Source organism: Saccopteryx leptura, chromosome 7 (genome assembly GCF_036850995.1).
Source record: "Saccopteryx leptura isolate mSacLep1 chromosome 7, mSacLep1_pri_phased_curated, whole genome shotgun sequence".
In the NCBI taxonomy this organism is placed as follows: domain Eukaryota; kingdom Metazoa; phylum Chordata; class Mammalia; order Chiroptera; family Emballonuridae; genus Saccopteryx; species Saccopteryx leptura.
Genome location: NC_089509.1, coordinates 83,581,427 through 83,601,332, shown reverse-complemented (window position 1 = coordinate 83,601,332; position 19,906 = coordinate 83,581,427). Strand labels below are relative to the sequence as shown.

The window sequence follows — 19,906 nt, the reverse complement described above, 5'->3', positions numbered from 1 at the left end:
GGGTGACCGTTTACCACACCTCCCGCGCTGGAACTCTCCCCGAGATTCGCCAACCGCCGCGGTTCTCTCCGGCACTGCTTTCGTTCGCGAGGCCCAGCACGAGAGCTCATCCCAGGGGCGGGAGGAAGCGGAAGTTCTCTGTTAATTATGTAACTGTCCAGAGCGGTGAGTGCTGAGCCGGACCCGCCATCGCTGCTGGCTGCCAAGTCTGGCCGTCAGTCTTGTTGTTAATGATCGTAATGCGATACCTGACGTGCTTACCGCGCGGGGTTGTTGCGAGGGCAACATAAGGTCACGTCCTTAGGGAAGGACCTACGTTCTAAGTGCGTTCTTCCTGCGTGGACATTTTAAGAGGCGTTTGTGTGGGGTTTGGGTTTCCCTTACTCCATACAAACCAGACAAGTTTGCTTTGATTCACCCATTTCAAGAATCAGTCATCAAGTCCTGACATTTTTTTCCCTCCTTTTGATCCCAGGTCCTTATTTTACCTTTGTACATCATAGTTTTCTGTAAACCGAGGATGGCCATACTACCTACTGCATAAATGTGTTTTTAACAAATTTGGGGGGCGCTTATTCTTTTGCCGCTTTAGGTGCTGGATAAATGAACAAAAGTCTTTACCGTCAAAACTTAATTTTAGAGAAGGAAATGCATTAATTAGTATGTAATGCAATGTCATATTATCATGTGCTGTAGAAAAAGTAAAGTAGGGTAAAGAGATGGAAAGGGGTAAGGTGCAATTAATACATACGGTGGTCAGGTGGGCCTCTAAGGAGGTGATACTGAACAAAGGCCAAATGAAGTGAGGAAGTGAATTATGTGAATATTTGGGGGTGGGGGACAGTTACTTAAGGTGGAGGCAAAAAAGCAAGTGTAAAGGGCCCAGGCAGGAACAGCCTTGCTCTGTTTTATGACGACAAGTGCGTTGTATCACAGTGAGTGAAGAGAGTGGTAGCAAATGTGATCAGAGGTGGTGAGGGCTCTATCAGAGTGCCTGGGAGATCGTGGCACCAACTTTGGATTTTATTCCAAGTGTGAGGGGAAGTCATTTGAGTTTGAGGGTAGATCAGGGACATGATCTTATTTACAGACATAGAAATATTAGCTGCTGTGAATATGTGTGATTGTTATATTTTACTCTTGCTTTGTTCATTGCAGTCATCCCTTCCTTACTAGATGCTTTGTGGAGTTGAAACCCCCAGCAAAAACTTTGTCAAACACTTTTAAATACAACACAGGATGAACTTGTTGATTCAGGTGGTTCTATAGGTCTATCCAAACAATTCTATATCAGATTACCTTGAAATTCACAATCCCTGCTCTTTCTTGCCTTAAATCCTAAATATTTCCAGCAATGTCTTCCTTTAAAACACATTTTCTTTTTTTTTTTCTTTTTTTTGTATTTTTCTGAAGTTGGAAACAGGGAGGCAGTCAGACAGACTCCCACATGCGCCCGACTGGGCTCCACCCGGCATGCCTACCAGGGGGCGATGCCCTGCCCATCTGGGGCGTCACTCTGTTGCAACCAGAGCCATTCCAGCGCCTGAGGCAGAGGCCATGGAGCCATCCTCAGCGCCCAGGCCAACTTTGCTCCAATGGAGCCTCCGCTGCAGGAGGGGAAGAGAGAGACAGAGAGGAAGGAGAGGGGGAGGGGTGGAGAAGCAGATGGGCGCTTCTTCTGTGTTTCTGGCTGGGAATCGAACCTGGGACTCCTGCATGCCAGGCCGACGCTCTACCACTGAGTCAACCGGCTAGGGCTGTAAGACACATTTTCATCATATAACTTACCTGCTCAAAAACCACAGTGGTTACCAGTGCTTACAAAATATAGGCATTACACTGCCACTTGCTACTAAATTTTATTTCAAACTATTGGCATTGATAACTAGAAGGCCTGCTAAACATATTTTTAGTACATGATGTACTTTACACATACTTATATAAGGCCTCCTTTTATTAAATTCATGGAACATTTTCTCATTCACCTCTTCCTAGACATGTGAAAATACCTACTGAATTGGGCCACCCAATTGAATAGGTTCCCAATTTTTAAAAAATGTAAAAGGCAAATAAAGGAATCTTTATTTATTTTATTTTTAAAGATTTTATTTATTGATTTTAGAGAGAGGAAAAAGAGAGAGAAGTGGGGGAGGAGCCAGAAACATCAATCATAGTAGCTGCTTCCCATATGTGCCTTGACCGGGCAAGCCCAGGGCTTCAAACTGGAGACCTCAGCATTCTAGGTCACCTATTTATCCACTGTGCCACCACAGGTTGGGCTCTATTTATTTTTTAATTTATTGCTTTTTAGAGAGGAAGGGAGAAAGAGAGAGAGAAACATTGATTTATTGTTTCAGATCAATCATTGATTGATTCTTGTGTGTGCCCTGACCTCGGCAGGTGGGGTAAACCCACAACCTTGGTGCATCAGGACAACACTTTAACCAACTGAGCTACCCAGCCAGGGCTAACGGAATCTTTATAACAGATGACAGTGTATGGTACTCATTTGACTTCTTGGCACAGGAAAGAATAATATGTCATAAGCTTAAAGGTAATAATAAACTCTGGTTCATTTTCAGTAGATAACAGTACTTCTATAAACTGGGGGTTAAAAGGTCTATACAATATGGAAAGATTGGTAGTAAATTAAAACAACCCAGAGATGTGGGAAGCAGCATCTGAGAGTCTAAACCAACTATGCTGTCAGAAATATATTTGACACAACACCACGTATTAAATCTTCTTGCCAAAAGAATTGAATCTAAACTGGTCAAGCTTTTATTTATTTATTTTCAAGCTTTTAAATATACTAATTTACATAGAGAATAGAAAAACATGTTAACTGACACAAGGGGATACAATCTTCTAAATACAGAATAGGGAAATTGTGTAAGACAAATGATTTAACTTCTTCAAATAAATGCCAAGTAAAGAATGAGGAAGGGGGTACTGTTGTAGTTTTAAAGGATTTAAGGGGCACTATTTGGATTTTGTTTTGAACAAAACTATAAAAAGGCATACATTGGATTGGGAAATTTGACTGAAATTTCTTTTTTTTATTCTTTTTTAGGTGAGAGAAGGGGAAATAGTGAGGCATACTCCCACATGCTCCCTAACCTGGATCCACTTGGCAAACCCCTCTGGGGATGATGCTCAAGTACCGAGCTATTTTTAGCACCTGAGGCTGATGTGCTTGGACCAACCTGGGGCCACACTCAGTTGAGCCACTGGCTGCGGGAAGGGAAAAGGGAGAGAAGGAAGAGAGGGAGGAGGAGAGAAGCAGATGGTCACCTCTCCTGTGTGCCTGGACTAGGGATGGAACCCAGGATATCCATATGCCAGGCCAGACCTTTATTCTCTAAGTCACTGGCCAGGGCCCTGAATTTTCTACTTCAGTAGAGAATCATATTGAAGATTTTACAGGTGAAATATGTCTGCAGTTTGCTTTAAGTAATCTATTATGGGCAGAGGAATAAAGTAAATGGAACAACATCAATCATTTGTTGATAGTTATTGCACTGGATGAGGGAGAGTTTATAATAGTATATCTAATTTTTATGGATGTTTGAAATTCTCCGTAATAAAACCTATATATTGTACATATATATTTTTTCTGTCTTTCACTTTTTATTTATTTATTTTTTTGTTTTTTTGTATTTTTCTGAAGTTGGAAACGGGGAGGCAGTCAGACAGACTCCCGCATGCACCTGACCGGGATCTACCCGGCATGCCCACCAGGGGGCGATGCTCTGCCCATCTGGGGCATCGCTCTGCTGCAATCAGAGCCATTCTAGTGCCTGAGGCAGAGGCCATGGAGCCATCCTCAGCGCCTGGGCAAACTCTGCTCCAATGGAGCCTTGGCTGCGGGAGGGGAAGAGAGAGACAGAGCGGAAGGAGAGGGGGAGGGGTGGAGAAGTAGATGGGCGCTTCTCCTGTGTGCCCTGGCCGGGAATCAAACCTGGGACTCCCACACGCCAGGCTGACGCTCTACCACTGAGCTAACCAGCCAGGGCTATGTCTTTCACTTTTTAGATCAATGAATAATCTTTGTAGTATGCTCAGCAATTTTATACAGGGATTATCTTCATGAAATGTTCAGATGAAAGAACACTCTCCTTGACTGATCTGTAACTGAGTTACAAGAGATTACTAATGTTATGGATGTTAGTTTCTGATAAAAACTAGACTATCAAAGGAGATTACCTAGACAGTTTGCCCTTACTGACTGGCTTTGTCAGTCAGGGACCAGTCAGAAAAATTACGGTATTTTTTTATTTGTTGTGACAGAGACAGAGAGGGACAGATAGGGACAGACAGACAGAAAGGGAGAGAGATGAGAAGATCAATTCTTCATTGTGGCTCCTTAGTTCTTCATTGATTGCTTTCTCATATGTGCCTTGACTGGGAGGCTATAGAAGAGTGAGTGACCCCTTGCTCAAGCCAGCGATCATGGGGTCATGTCTATGATTCCACGCTCAAGCCAATGACCCTGTGCTCAAGCTGGTGAGCCCGTGCTCAAGCCAGATGAGCTGGCGCTCAAGCTGGCTACTTTGGGGTTTCGAACCTGGGTCCTCTACATCCCAGTCCGATTACTGTTATTTTATTTTATTTATTATTTAAATATATTTTTAATTTTTTTATTTTTAGAGAAAGAGAGAGAAGGGGGAGAAGCAGGAAGCATCAATTCCCATATGTGCCTTGACCAGGCGAGCCCAGGGTTTTGAACCGGTATTCTAGGTGGATGCTTTATCTGCTGCGCCACCACAGGTCAGGCTAAAATTAGTTATTTGAAAAGAAAAATTAATATAAGAATATTGTTAAACAGGGATTGGAGAAGTATGGTGACAAAAAGAGGATACTGAGATATGAAAGTAATAGTAACTGCAAGAAGTAGGTAGCACCTCATGTTTTCAAGATCACCAGTAGGTTCAACAATTTGCTAAGAGGACTCACAGGACTCAACATATAGTTGTACTCAGCTGTGATTTTTTACAGTGAGAGGATACAAAGCAAAATTAGTAAAAGGAAAGGGAACATATGGGCCCTGGCCAGATAGCTCAGTCAGTTAGAACATCAGAGGTTGCCAGTTCGATCCCTGGTCAGGGCACATACAGGAACAAATTGATGTTCCTGTCTCCCTCTCTCTCCCTCTCTCTCTCTAAAAATCAATAAAATAAACATTTAAAAAGAGGAACATACGGGATGTCTGTGGGGAACCAGGTGCAAACTTCAAGGACCCCTTCACAGTGAAGTCCTAGAATCACACAGGACCGGCTTAATTATTCTGACAAGTTCTGACATGTAAAATGTTGCCAACCAGAGACTTGCCAGCTTTAGAGTCTATGCTCAGGTTTTTTACTTGGGGCTGACGACATAGGCACCCTCTACCTGGTTCGTACCCAAATTTCAGACTCCACAAGGAAAGCTGACGTTCAGTATAAACCATATTACATGCACACTTGAGGCACAGTGAGACAGTCTTAACTGGTTCTGGGGATGATGGGGACCCTCCTGCAATCCAAGTTCCCAAATGCCAGCCAAGAGCCAACCTTGTAAGCAGGTTTTTCAGAGGACAGCAGGTAGGCCTGACTTTTCTGCACACTCCTCTAGCACTGGGGAAACAAGAAGTTGGAATTATTAGAACTTACAAACTTGGTGGAGGGGTCCCTGTAAGATATTTTTCCCCGCCGAGAAGGAAGAGGGCCGGAGCTGCAAAGTGTGGAATAGTAGACGGCTTTATTGGGTACAGAGCGCGCATTCCTCCCGGCAAGGTTCCCTGGCCCCAAGGAAAGAAAGATGGAGGAGAGATGGAGGTCAGGGAAGTTGCAAAGATTAAACCGCGTGGGAGATATTTAAAGGGTCCCTCTAGGGAAGTGGACCTACTATGACGTAGTGAAATTTCACTGGCTGGCAGACAATCGCTTCTTCCAAATGGTTCCTGGGAAGCTTCCTTTGGTGGGCTTGATTGTGGGCGGTCCTAGCCAAAGTGGGCGGGTCTGAGTTCCCCACGTGACCATCCCCCTATCCACCGACCTTACAGTCCCAAAATGCTAGAACCTAACCTAAGTGTGTGTGTGGGGGGGGGGGGGGGGGGTGAAGGAGAAGGGCACTGCTTGGCTGGTGCTAGTACCTGAGAAGGGTGGAGAAGACCCACCCTCGTATTCCCAAACCCCACAGAGCTAGGACTCAAGATGTCTAAGAAACAAGCAATGATTGATATTCGTTCATCTGAGGTGGTGCAATGAGGCCTTTTTTCCTTTCTTTTTTTTTTTTTTTTTTTTCATTTTTCTGAAGCTGGAAACAGGGAGAGACAGTCAGACAGACTCCTGCATGCGCCGGACCGGGATCCACCCGGCACGCCCACCATGGGGCGAGGCTCTGCCCATCCTGGGCGTCGCCATGTTGCTACCAGAGCCACTCTAGCGCCTGAGGCAGAGGCCACAGAGCCATCCCCAGCGCCCGGGCCATCTTTGCTCGAATGGAGCCTTGGCTGCGGGAGGGGAAGAGAGAGACAGAGAGGAAAGCGCGGCGGAGGGGTGGAGAAGCAAATGGGCGCTTCTCCTATGTGCCCTGGCCGGGAATCGAACCCAGGTCCTCCGCACGCTAGGCCGACGCTCTACCGCTGAGCCAACCGGCCAGGGCAATGAGGCCTTTTTGATTCACTCCTTTACCACATTTACTAAGACCCCAGGAAACAGGTTTAGAAATGTTAAGTACTTACATAACTAGCCAGTAAGTACACCCTTATTTTCTGTCTTCAGAATGCTTTTAAATCAAATGATTTTTTAAAAATTTATTTATTGCCTGACCTGTGGTGGCGCAGTGGGTAAAGCGTCAACCTGGAATGTTGAGGTCACTGGTTTGAAACCCCGGAATTGCCCAATCAAGTCACATGAGAGAAGCAACTATGAGTTGATACTTTCTGCTTTTCACCCCTGCCTTTCTCTCTCTCCTCTCTAAAATCAATAAATCGCCTGACCTGTGGTGGCGCAGTGGATAAAGCGTCAACCTTGAAATGCTGAGGTTGCTGGTTCAAAACCCTGGGCTTGCCTGGTCAAGGCACATATGGGAGTTGATGCTTCCTGCTCCTCCCCCTTCTCTCTCTCTCTCTCCCCTCTCTATAATGAATAAATTTTTTAAAAAATCAATAAATCTAAAAAAAAAGAAACATAGTGTTTAAAAATTATTTATTTATTTATTGACTTTAGAGAAAGAAACATCAACTTGTTCCATTCACCCATGCATTCATTGCATCCATTGCATTCATTGGTTGAATCTTTTAAAAAAAAATTTTATTTTATTGATTTTTTTTTTTGAGAGAGAGAGAGGAAGAGAGATGAGAAACATCAACTGGTAGTTGCTTCATGTTAGTTGTTCATTAATTGCTTCTCATATGTGCCTTAATGGGGTGGGGGGCTTAAGCTGAGCCAGTGACCCTTTGCTCAAGCCAGCAACGATCGAGCTCAAGCCAGCGAGCTTGGGATCGTGTTGATCCTGCGCTCAAGCCAGCAACCCCAAACTCAAGCTGTCAAGCCTGCACTCAAGCTGATGAGCCCATGCTCAAGCCAGGAACCTCGGGATTTCGAACCAGGGACCTCAGAGTTCCAGGTCGACTCTCTATCCGCTGTGCCACTACTGGTCAGGTTCATTGGTTGATGCTTGTATGTGCCCTGACCGGAGAATTGAACCCACAACTTTGGCATGTCAGGACAATGCTATAGCCAACCAAGGTACTCTGTCAGGGCTCTCTATATGACTTCTTGAAAGATGTGGCAGCAATCTTGTTACACTAAAATAGATGTTTTAAAAACAGCTCAATTAGAGTAAATCAAACTAGAAATTTGAGCAAGTGATTAAAACTAGAACGGGGGTAGTCAACCTTTTTATACCTGCCGCCCACTTTTGTATTTCTGTTAGTATTATAGTAAAATTTTCTAACCGCCCCCCGGTTCCACAGTAATGGTGATTTATAAAGTAGGGAAGTAACTTTACTTTATAAAATTTATAAAGCAGAGTTACAGCAAGTTAAAGCATATAGCCTGACCAGGCGGTGGCGCAGTGGATAGAGCGTCGGACTGGGATGCCGTGGACCCAGGTTCGAGATCCCGAGGTCACCAGCTTGAGAGCAGACTCATCTGGTTTGAGCAAAAGCTCACCAGCTTGGACCCAAGGTCGTTGGCTTGAGCAAGGGGTTACTCGGTCTGCTGAAGGCCCGCGGTCAAGGCACATATGAGAAAGCAATCAATGAACAACTAAGGTGTCACATTGCGCAACAAAAAACTAATGATTGATGCTTCTCATCTCTCCGTTCCTGTTTGTCTGTCCCTGTCTATCCCTCTCTCTGACTCTCTCTCTGTCTCCGTAAAAAAAAAAAAAAAAAAAGTTAAAGCATATAATAATAATTACTTACCAAGTACTTTATGTCGGATTTTCACTAAGTTTGGCAGAATAAATCTTTATAAAACAACTTACTGGAGTTAAATCTTTTTATTTATACTTTGGTTGCTCCGCTACCGCCCACCGTGAAAGCTGGAACGCCCACTAGTGGACGGTTGGGACCAGGTTGACCACCACTGCACTAGAAGTTTGAACAAGAGAAAAGGGGATAATTGGCTATACAGTATAGGGAGGGCTACAATGACAACATCATTTAGGGGCTCATCTCAGTTTCCCAAATCCAGAAATTATTAGTTTAGGGCAATCAGAGTTCATTTTTAAAAAATGGATTTTTCCTGGTTATATGACCAGTCTCTCATCAAAGCCTAGAATTCCCCTTTTGCTACTCCCTGCCACACATTGTGACATCCAGCCACACAGAACTGCTAGATCTTCTACAGACACTGTGGTGTTTGTTGTCCATATGATTCTCTTTTCCTGGAGGGCCCTCCTTCCTATTTGCACCCTGTCTCCTCTATGCCCTTTTACCTCGCTCTTTCAGTGTCTCCCCCACCCAGGAAATCTCACCTTAGGAATTAGCTATAGTTATAGATAGCATGGTTTGATATTTCTGTATAGTCCTAAAATACTGCAAACATGTCTATCTGTTCTAACCTCTTGTATTTTAATTGTTTCTATGTATCTTTCTCCTAGCACTGGAGTATAAAGCAGCTGAACTACAGGGGTTTCTGTGGTACTTCTGTGATTATGAAGAAAATAGGCAAAATATATTAGGGTTGTTGTTTGAAAGGTCTGAGACAGTTTTTATTCTTACATTTTTTCTTTTTGGTGTGAAACATTTTTTCTTTAGGCAGTTTGTATATAATGTGGGTTTCAGATCTTGTGTCATCCACAAGTACTACATTTTGTTGAGATGCTCTCAAAAGTGCTTTTGTTACCTTATCAAGTTCTATTGTGGCCTGGAATGTGATTGGTTTAGGCCAGGACACCTGTCCTCACTTAAAGCTGTCAGTTACTCTCTTACTGTCACCTCATTTAAACTAAGCCCATTTCCCTTTCACTCATATTTTTTACCTTTTTTAGTTTTGGGGTTATTTTTCTTAATATAAAAGAAATGAATTGGGGAGTTCATCGACCTCAAGCAACAGAACTATTTTCATTATTCCTGCTCCAAACAAAAACCTTATTTTTCTTAGTATTTTATCATAAGCCTCAGCTCATTGAGAGTTTAGCCTTTCTTACACTATTCTAATAGATTTCTGCCACTTTTAAATTTCCTTTTTCAACTCAAGAAAATTTCAGCCTGACCTGTGGTGGCGCAGTGGATAAAGTGTCAACCTGGAATACTGAGGCCACCAATTCCAAACCCCGGGCTTGCCTGGTCAAGGCACATATGAGAAGCAACCACTAGGAGTTGATGCTTCCTGCTCCTACCTCCCTTTCTCTCGCTCTCCTCTCTCTTCTCTCTAAAATCAAGAAACAAAATCTTTTTTTTAAATAAAATTTTTTTCTACTCTTCCTTAGTTGTTAAGTTTACAATGTGCTAAATATTTAACCCAAATGTGAGAAAACTGCCTGGAGATACAAAGTACAGTAAAATAATTACTTGAAAAGAACAAACAAAAATAGACATAAAAAAAAGTTATTTTAGCTGGCAGTATTTATTGTTGATAATTCGTATTTTTTTTAAAGTCGCATAGCTTAAAAAAAGAAGGTTGACCCTCGCCAGTTGGCTCAGCAGTAGAGCGTCGGCCCGACGTGTGGAAGTCCCAGGTTCGATTCCCGGCCAGGGCACACGGGAGAAGCGCCCATCTGCTTCTCTACCCTTCCCCCTCTTCTTTCTTTCTATCTCTCTCTTCCCCTCCTGCAGCCAAGGCTCCATTGGATCAGAGTTGACCCTGGCGCTGAGGATGCCTCCATGGCCTCAGCCTCAGGCGCTAGAATGGCTCTGGTTGCAACCACAACAGCCCCAGATGGGCAGAGCATCGCCCCCTGGTGGGCATGCCAGGTGGATCCGGTAGGGTGCATGCAGAGGTATGTACCCCCCCTTCTCACTTTGGAAAAAATACAAAAAAAAAAAAAAAAGGTTGCATAGCTACAAGATTATCCATTGCTGTTGAACTGTAAAGCAGTTTTATTTAAGAGGAAACAGTATGTTTAATAAATTGTAATTCAGTAGACTAACCTAGATTTGATTAATTAAATGTAATTATGTGATTTACTTTACTTTTGGGGCTGCATTCTGATATTGTTAAACCTTTAATTTAAAAATATTAACAGCCTGACCAGGTGGTGGCGCATTGAACAGAGCGTCGGACTAGGATACTGAGGACCCAGGTTCGAGACCCCGAGGTCTCCAGCTTGAGCACGGGCTCATCTGGTTTGAGCAAAGCTCACCAGCTTGGACCCAAGGTCGCTGGCTTAAGCAAGGGGTTACTCAATCTGCTGAAGGCCCAATGTCAAGGCACATATGAGAAAGCAATCAATGAACAACTAAGGTGTCACAACAAAAAACTTATGATTGATGCTTCTCATCTCTTTCCGTTCCTGTTTGTCTGTCCCCATCTGTCCCTCTCTCTGACTCTCTCTCTGACTCTGTAAAAAAAAATTTTTTTAAATAAAAATATTAACATGAGTGACATCAGAGACATGGCGCTGTGAGGGGCGCTACCGATAACTCTCCCCAAAATTTCAACAAGTTCTTCAACCAGTGACAGAAAAATCTATCCTTGGAGCATCTGGAAGTCCCACACACTGAACACAAAGTGCTATCAACAAAACCACCCTCAGATGCCATTAAGGAAAAATAAATCAAACATCATGGATACAAAAGACAGAGATGTAACACAGATAGATGAGGAAAAATCAATGGAGAAGAAATTTAATATATTGGAAACCTTGGAGGTAAATGACAGAGAATTTAAAATAGAAATCCTAAAAATACTCAGAGATATACAAGAAAACACAGAAAGGCAATTTAGGCAGCTCAGAAAACAACTCAACGAACACAAGTAATATATTACCAAGGAAATTCAAACTATAAAAACAAATCAAACAGATGAAAAACTCAATTCATGAACTGAAAAACGAGGTAACAAGCTTAGCTTATAGAACAGGCCCGATAGAAGGTAGGATTAGTGACATAGAAGACAAGCAACTTGAGGCACAACAGAGAGAAGAAGAGAGAGACTCAAGAATTAAAACAAAATGAGAAAGCCCTAAAGGAATTGTCTGACTCCATCAAAAAGATTAACATAAGAATAATAGGTATATCAGAAGGAGAAGAGAGAGAAAATGGAATGGAGAACATAATCAAACAAATAATAGACAAGAACTTCCCAAGCCTGTGGAAAGAACTAAAGCCTCAAATTCAAGAAGGAAACAGAACACTGAGTTTTCTTAACCCCAACAAACCTATTCCAAGGCACATCATAATGAAATTGGCACAAACCAACGACAAAGAAAAAATTCTCAAGGCAGTCAGGGAAAAGAAGAATACAACATATAAAGGAAGGCCTATTAGATTATCATCAGATTTCTCAGCAGAAACTCTACAAGCTAGAAGAGAGTGGACCCCAATATTTAAAGTCCTGAAAGAGTAGAACTTTCAGCCACGAATACTATACCCATCAAAGCTATCCTTCAAATATAAAGGAGAAATAAAAACATTCACAGATACAGAAAAGATGAGGGAATTTATCATCAGAAAACCCCCACTCCAGGAAATACTAAAGGGGGTTTTCCAACCAGATACAAAGAACAAAACAAAACAAAACCACAAGTAAAAGCTCCACCAAGAACACAATAAAACCAAATTTAAACTGTGACAACAAAAACAAAAAAAGGGGGGGGGAGAGAATGGAGATGAACAGTAGCAAAGGACGATGGAATGCAGAAGCACTCATAAGATAGTGTACTACACTGAACATGGTAGGTACCCTTTCCATTATTCAAAGGTAACCACCATTGAAAAAACCACCACAGAAGCACATGACTTAAAAAAGGTAGCAACAGAGGAAAGAAGTATGGAATACAACCAAACAAAAACAAATGCTAGAAAAACAAAATAAAAATAGTAACATATTTTAGCTTTCTTATATAGAAATCTATTTTCTACTCTAGCGAAGAAAATAAAAGAATGTGGTCTACATTCAAAAAATGTTTTACTGCCTGTTAACATTTCTTGGTTTCACATTTAAAATTTTAATTTATAAAAAGTAAATTTTGTGGTCTTCAGTTTAACAACGGATGAATGCAGAAACATCATATTGAGGAAAATAAACAGATCCTAAACTAAAAAGTCAAAACACAACTAGTTTTACAGTTTTAGAGAACTTAATAGTAAATGAACTTTTACGTCTGTCAACTTTGGTGTCTGAGTACAAAATATTTATCCGTGTTACCTATGTAGGTAACTACTATTAAGGGATGTGCAAAATTTTCAAAATCCCTGTGTGCCCTTTATGTGTATGTTTGGTGCACTGAGTTTTGTGGTAATTGCCCTTTCATCAGCAGGATTTTTTTTCCCCATATGATTGCCCATCTCTATATTACTGACTCTCAGAGAATTCTATTTCTGGTTGAGCATGCCTTCATTTTTGTTTGTTTTCCCAAAGATAGATCCTCATACCCTTTCAGGTTTTTTTTTTCTAAAATAATAAGGAAATTTATTATCTCTATTCATTAGAAGTTGTAAGGTAGGGCTGGCTCCAGGCATGGCACAATGACATCTGGGCAGATATAGATGAGAATGAAAAGTCAGAACTCCACATATCCTCCTGAAAGTTTCTAGTGAGCAGAGGTAACCCCTACAACCTCTCAACCAAGCTTCTCTTATTTAACATTTCAATGACTTAACCTGGGATAATGACCTCTCAAAGTATGCAGATTCTCCTTAGCATTCACCAGACTCCCTCAATGCCTTTAAGTCCCCCAGGCCCACAGAGATCTCAGCATAGCTCAGCAGTGCAAGGTCAACTTCAGGAGACAGTTAGGCATCTTGCCAATTTCCATAGGCAGGGATCTGGAGCACATGTATGGGTGAGGGCTCTAAGGGTGTCAGCCCAAGGAGGATGAAATTTTTAGATCAGGCTATATTTATTATGGGTGCACTTACCCAGGGTGCACAATTTAATGTTAGCTCAAAAGCCTGAAAAGGATATTAAAATAATGTGTTCCATTGTTAATTAAAGCCTGAAGTCAATAGCACTCCATAGGCAATAAGGATTAAAGGGCAGAATTTCCCTGGCAGTTTTAAGGAAGGAACTCAAAGGCTCAGGAAGGTTGGAACAATTTATGTCCAGATATATGCCTGTTGTCCAATTATCCAATGCCCTTTTTCCATCTCAAGTGTCCTAGTTTAGGATGGTGTGCACCTGCTCAGCCACTCTTTAACCATGCCACCCTGGAGGCCCAAGAGGGCATTTCCTTCACCAGTGCGTAAAGAAATACCCTGGCAAGGGGAGCACCGGAAGCCTCATAAAGTCCTGTAGTGTTTGTCCTCTGAAGCCTAGAGATAACTGGGTAATACTGAGATTCAACTAGGTTTCCTGGTTTCAGTGAGAGAGTTGTAGAGGCCAGTGATAGCACTTAACCATTAAAAGACACTCCTTTCTTTTTTCTCTTTATTTTCTGTAGTGCTTCATATTTGTTAAAAAGAATGCCAAGTGCTTTTCACAGGTAGTACTGAGAAGCTGGGATGAGTGCCTGTTTTTATTTTTAATATTTTTGGCCAAATGCACACATCTGTGGGAATGCTGAAATTTTTAAAGAAAAATGACAGCTATGCAAAACTGGCGCATAGGAGAAAAGAAGTGTCAACAAATTGGCTGCCAGGCACACTAGGCCCCTGCAACAATCTGGTGGGGGAGGGGAGGACTCTGGGAATAGATAGGGAACTAACCAAGGTGAAAGACTGTCCCCTTTAGGGGGTGGTGAGATGTCCAAATCAATGTCCAAGTAGGTGTAGCCAACTCAGGTATCTTCTAGGTTGGCCCTTATCTCCAAAGGCAGTGGTGGTCTGTAGCTGGAATATAGTGGATGGTGGTGTAGTGTCAGCTTAGGGCTCTGGGCAGATGTATGTAGGCCTTGCAGTTGGCAGGGCTGTGCATAGTCTAACCAGTTAATAACTGAGACTCGCCCTATAAGCTGGGGCTCAGGACACAGTTCAAATTCGCAGGGGCGCGTCCTGGATCTGACCAGAGTATCTGATGGCAGCCCGCTTCAGGGATAACCTCCAGCTCCAGCACAATAACTGGAGCACAATTCTTGGAACAAAGACAAGCACTAAGGGGGATGAAGAGAACAAGAGGGCAGGGGTAGGGAAGGAGATCAGCGGGCGAGAGGGAGCACGATGGCTCCAGAAGGGGCAAAGCTGGATATGGACGTGGGGAGAGTGGGGGGCAGTGGGGATGGCAGCGTGCAGGGCCCTGCCTCCTAGGCCCGCGGGTCTCCGAGCCTAGTAATCATCAGGTTCATCGTCATCGTCGTCGTCATCCCAGCCAAAATACTGTTTCATCTCCTTGAGGAAAGCCCGGTAATCACTTAGGATGGGGCTATCCATCTCAATGTGGGGCACAACCCACTCCTCGGCTTCCCCGGTGAGCAAGCTGATTAAGAATGCCACTTTCATGGCGTCGTTGCAGAACCGGTTCTCGCTGACAAGCATGTAAGAAGCCGTCTGCACGATAAACTCGGGGAGACGGGAACTCTCGCCGCTAAACGTTTCTGGAAAGGGCACCGGGCAGCTTGGCGGACGTACCTGGCGCAGCAGGGTGGCCCTCTCGCACACCAGCAGCCGCAGCTGTTCCTTGAGCTGGCTATTCTCGATGCTCAGGGAGCGGTGCCTCATCAGAAGAACGTGCAGAAGCAGCACCAGCTCGTCCACCATGGCGAACAGCTTGGAAAGGCCACCCTTTCAGTTTTTCAAGCATCTTCAAAAGATAAGAAAAAAAATGAAAAACAAAACCTAAAAAACAGAAATCTGATGCTTAATTTGAAGGGTGCTCATAACAAGATCTATTTACTTCAAACTATTTATCAGTGCAATCTTTATCAGTATATAGACAAGACAGTCATGTAGTAGTATCTCCCTTCTGCAGTTCAAGGCATTTGCACATTCCCCAGCATCTTTATTCAGTATGTCCTTAGATGATCAGTTTACCATAAAAGCATGTAACTCAGGGACAGCCTGACTGAAGAAATGTGCAGGGCAAGGTATGGTATGTAGGAAGGGGTTTGGAGCTTTCATATTCTCTGAACGCGCCGCTCTTCCCAGTTTCTACATGGTTGCCAACGCAGAAGCTCCTGATTTTTCTTATACAGGCCTTCTTTCATCTTTTATCTTTTTTATTAAAGTCTGATTTTTATCAGGAAGCTTCTTATTCATATTGGCTTTTTTTTTTTTTTTTTTTTTTTGACAGAGAGAGGGACAGATAGGGACAAACAGACAGGAAGGGAGAGAGATGAGAAGTATCAATTCTTTGTTGTGGCACCTTAGTTGTTCATTGAATGCTTTTCTCATATGTGCCTTGACCAGGGGGCTCCTGCAGAGCAAGTGACCTTTTGTTCAAGCCAGTGACCTTGGGCTTCAAGCCAGCGACCTTGGGGTTATGTCTTTGATCCCACGTTCAAGCTAGCGACCCCTTGCTCAAACTGGTGAACCCGCACTCAAGCCAGATGGGCCCGCGTTCTCAAGCCAGCAACCTTGGAGTTTCAAACCTGGTTCTCTGCATCCCAGTCCAATGCTCTATCCACTGTGCCACTGCCTGGTCAGACCACAGGATGTTGTTAGTCTTGTGTCAGGGGCAGAGTCAAAGACAAATATTAGAACAAGAGATGCTCCTATTGCCCTTATCACTGAGGGATTGACAAGAGTTTTAGGAGCCCTGTGCTAGGAACTGGGGGCAGAGACCATTAAAAATACATTTTTATGATCTCACATATAGAATGGGAAAAATAATTTATAAATCATATATCTGATAAGGGATTAAATATCCAAAATATATAAGAACTGCTACAACTTAACAAAAAACCCAACTCAATTAAAAAATAGGCAAAAGACTTGAATAGACATTTCTCCAGAGAAGATACACAAATGGCCAATAAGCACCTGAAAAGATGATCAATATTCTTAGCCACTATGGAATTGTAAATCAAAACTATAGTGAAATGCCATTTCATAGCTACTAGAATAGCTATTTTAAAAAAAATAGACCTGTGGTGGCGCAGTGGATAAAGCATCGACCTGGAAATGCTGAGGTCGCCAATTCAAAACCCTGGGCTTGCCTGGTCAAGGCACATATGGGAGTTGATGCTTCTAGCTCCTCCCCCTTTCTCTCTCTCTGTCTCTCCTCTCTCTCTCTCTCTCTCTCTCTCTCTCTCTCTCTCTGTCTCTCTCTGTCTCTCCCTCTCCTCTCTAAAGTGAATAAATAAAAAAAAATAAGTGTTGGTGAGGATGTGGAGAACTGGATTTTTTGTACATTGGTTGTAGGAATGTAAAGTGTTAGTACTGTTGTGGAAAACAGTTTGGTGGCTCCTCAAAAAGTTAAACATGGAATTCTATGAGTCAGAAATTCAACTCCTAGGTATTTTGTACAAAATAATTGAAAACAAAGACTCAGAGGTATTTGTACACCAGTGTTAACAGGATAGCCAAAAGGTAGAAATAATCCAAGTGTCCACCAATAGAAGAATGGATTAAAAAATGTATATACAAACAAAATTATTCAACCTTGAAAGGGAATGAAGTTCTTCTGACATATACTATAGCATGGAAGAACCTTGAAAATATTATGGTAAATGAAATAAGCCAGGTACAAAAGGACAAGTACTGTATGAGTTCATATATATGAAATGTTTTGAAAAGGCAAATTCATAGAGGTTAGATATTACTAGGGGCTTCCTGTTCCTCCCCACCCCTTTCTCTCTCTCTCTCTCTCTCTCTCTCTCTCTCTCTCTCTCCCCCCTCTCTCTAAAATCAATATATAAAATCTTGCCTGAACTGTGGTGGTGCAGTGGATAAGTTGTTTACCTGGAATGCTGAGGTCTCTGGTTCAAAACCCTGGGCTTCCCTGATTAAAGTACATATGGGAGTTGATGCTTTCTGCTCCTCAACCCCTTCTCTCTCTCTCCTCTCTCTCTAAAAATGAATAAATAAAATCTAAAAATAATCAAACAAATAAAATCTTTAAAAAAATGCCTGGCTGGTAGTGGTTCAATGGATAGAGTATCAACCTGGGACACTGAGGACCCAGGTTCAATACCCCAAGGTCACTGGCTTGAGCGCAGAATCATCAATATGATCTCATGGTTGCTGGCTTGAAGCCCAAGGTCGCTGGCTTGAGCAAGGGGTTACTGGCTTAGCTAGAGCTTCCCCCCCATTAAGGCACGTATGAGAAGCAATCAGTGAACAAATAAAGTGATGCAACTATGAGTTGATGCTTATTGCTTTCCCTTCCTGTCTCTCTTTCACTTAGAAAAAACCAAAATACCTCATTTCTCATCGATAGCTGAGTTTTGAAGAAGGCAAGCAGACCTCCAGTATTCCATGGTCAGAAGAAGAAATAAATGTACGCAAAGTATATGTGATATGTCACACCATCACCCACCCCCGCTGTTAGATAAAATGTGCTCATGGGTGAGGAAGAATGAGCAGCATAAGGGAGCTTCACAAGGGAGCCAAGATTCAGCCAAGGCAATTGTTCTCAGCCCCATAGGCTGCAACACCCTCTGTCCTCTGCGGAAATAAAAATCTCAGAGACTGTGACCTATCACAGATATTTTGGAAAATAATCAATATTATATCCTAAAAGACATATAAAAGAAATGAAAGCAAAAATGTTTACAATAAAAAATGGATTGCCTGACCAGGCGGTGGCGCAGTGGATAGAGCATTGGACTGGGATGTGGAGGACCAGGTTCGAGACCCCGAGGTCGCCAGCTTGAGTGTGGGCTCATCTGCTTTGAGCAAGGCTCACCAGCTTGAGCCCAAGGTCGCTGGCTCGAGCAAGGGGTCACTCGGTCTGCTGTAGCCACCCCCCCCCCATCAAGGCACATATAAGAAATCAATCAATGAACAACTAAGGAGCTACAACGAAGAATTGATGTTTCTCATCTCTCTCCCTTCCTGTCTGTCTTGTCCCTATCTGTCCCTCTCTCTGACTCTCTCTGTCTCTGCCACACACACACACAAAAATGGATTGAGGAGTAGAGAACTTTTGAACCACAAATTAGATGTTCCAGGACACACTAAGGAAAGGCTTAAGAGGGAAAATCAGGCCCTGGCTGGTGGCTCAGTGGATAGAGCATCAGCCTAGCATATGGACGTTCCAGGTTCGATTCCCAGTCAGGGTACATAGGATAAGTGACCATCTGATTTTCTCCCCCTCCCTTTCTCCCTTCTCTCCCTCTTTCAGTCCTGCAGCCAGTGACATGATTGGTTCAAGTGTGGGTCCAGGGCACTGAGAATAGCTCTTTTGGAGTGCATCAGCCTCAGACACTAAAAATAGCTTGGTACTGGAGCATTGGCCCCAGATGCGTGGATCTGGATCCTGGTCCGGGTGCATGCTGGAGTCTGTCCCACTACCTCTTCTCCTCTCACCTTAAAAAAAAAAGGGAAAATCAAGGGAGATGAAGCATTGAGCTGTAGAAGAATAAGGATAAAGTCAAAGGTGATTTTTAGAGGAATTTTTAGAAAGTGAGCAAATATATAACAAGCAGGGGTATCCTGCTATTTGGTTGTCAATATAAATGGTCCCAGGAATCCACAGGTGGGTGGAGAATGCAGGGTTAAGTAGACACTCAGGCCAAAATTTCCTATTCCCAAAGATAGGAAACTCTAGCCTATGGGCCATATCTTGATGCCATCCTTTTTTTTTCTTCCTTCCTTTTATTTTTGAAAATATATACAGTCATTTTATTTTGCTTTGTGGGTATTGCATTTTTTTTTTACAAACTGAAGGTAAGACCCTCCATCAGCAAAAAGATTACAAGTCACTTTATTCTGTTATTATGATGGCCTGTAACCAAACCCACAACATCTCCAAGGTATGCCTACACAACATAAAATGTGTCATTTTAATCATTTTTTTGTATCCAGTTAAGTGGCTTTAAGTACATTCAAATTGTGCAATTGTTACAAATATCTGTATTCAAACTTTTTATTACCCTAAGCAGAAACTATAACCATTAAGCAACAACGTCCCAACTGCCCTCCCTTCAAGCGCAGAATGCCCAGGTTCCTTCCTTTCTCCCCGTACTGCTGGGCGTTCTGTCAGTGGCAGCTCTCTGATGCATCCCTCTCTGGGTATTGCTTGTAGTTAAAAGAGACCTGTCTTTCCCAATGTCATACTCTCTTCCTGGGGAAGTTCACGTGCAAAATCTTGTTATGGGAGTATAAAAGCCCAACTCCTTTGCCCCCAGTTTAGGACAACTCTGAAGGACCATCCGATCTCCAGGGTTCCCCTAGAATAGGTTGAAGTCTTTGTTGCACCTGGGTGGCAGTTTG

At 42.9% G+C, this 19,906-nt stretch overlaps 2 protein-coding genes across 3 annotated transcripts in view; one reads left to right on the top strand and one right to left on the bottom strand.

The window, feature by feature from the left end:
* The first annotated feature begins 26 nt into the window (after positions 1–26).
* SF3B1 (splicing factor 3b subunit 1) overlaps positions 27–19,906 on the top strand; it is a 72,485-nt gene continuing 52,605 nt past the window's right edge. For both annotated transcript variants that reach the window (XM_066344870.1, XM_066344872.1), the window contains exon 1: positions 27–165. The gene's annotated coding sequence lies outside the window, so the exon portion shown is untranslated. The remainder of the gene's footprint in view (positions 166–19,906) is intronic.
* Positions 14,858–15,289, bottom strand: LOC136378861 (protein LDOC1-like). The gene has a single exon (XM_066346212.1). It carries the CDS (start codon positions 15,287–15,289, stop codon positions 14,858–14,860), a length of 432 nt encoding a protein of 143 aa, XP_066202309.1.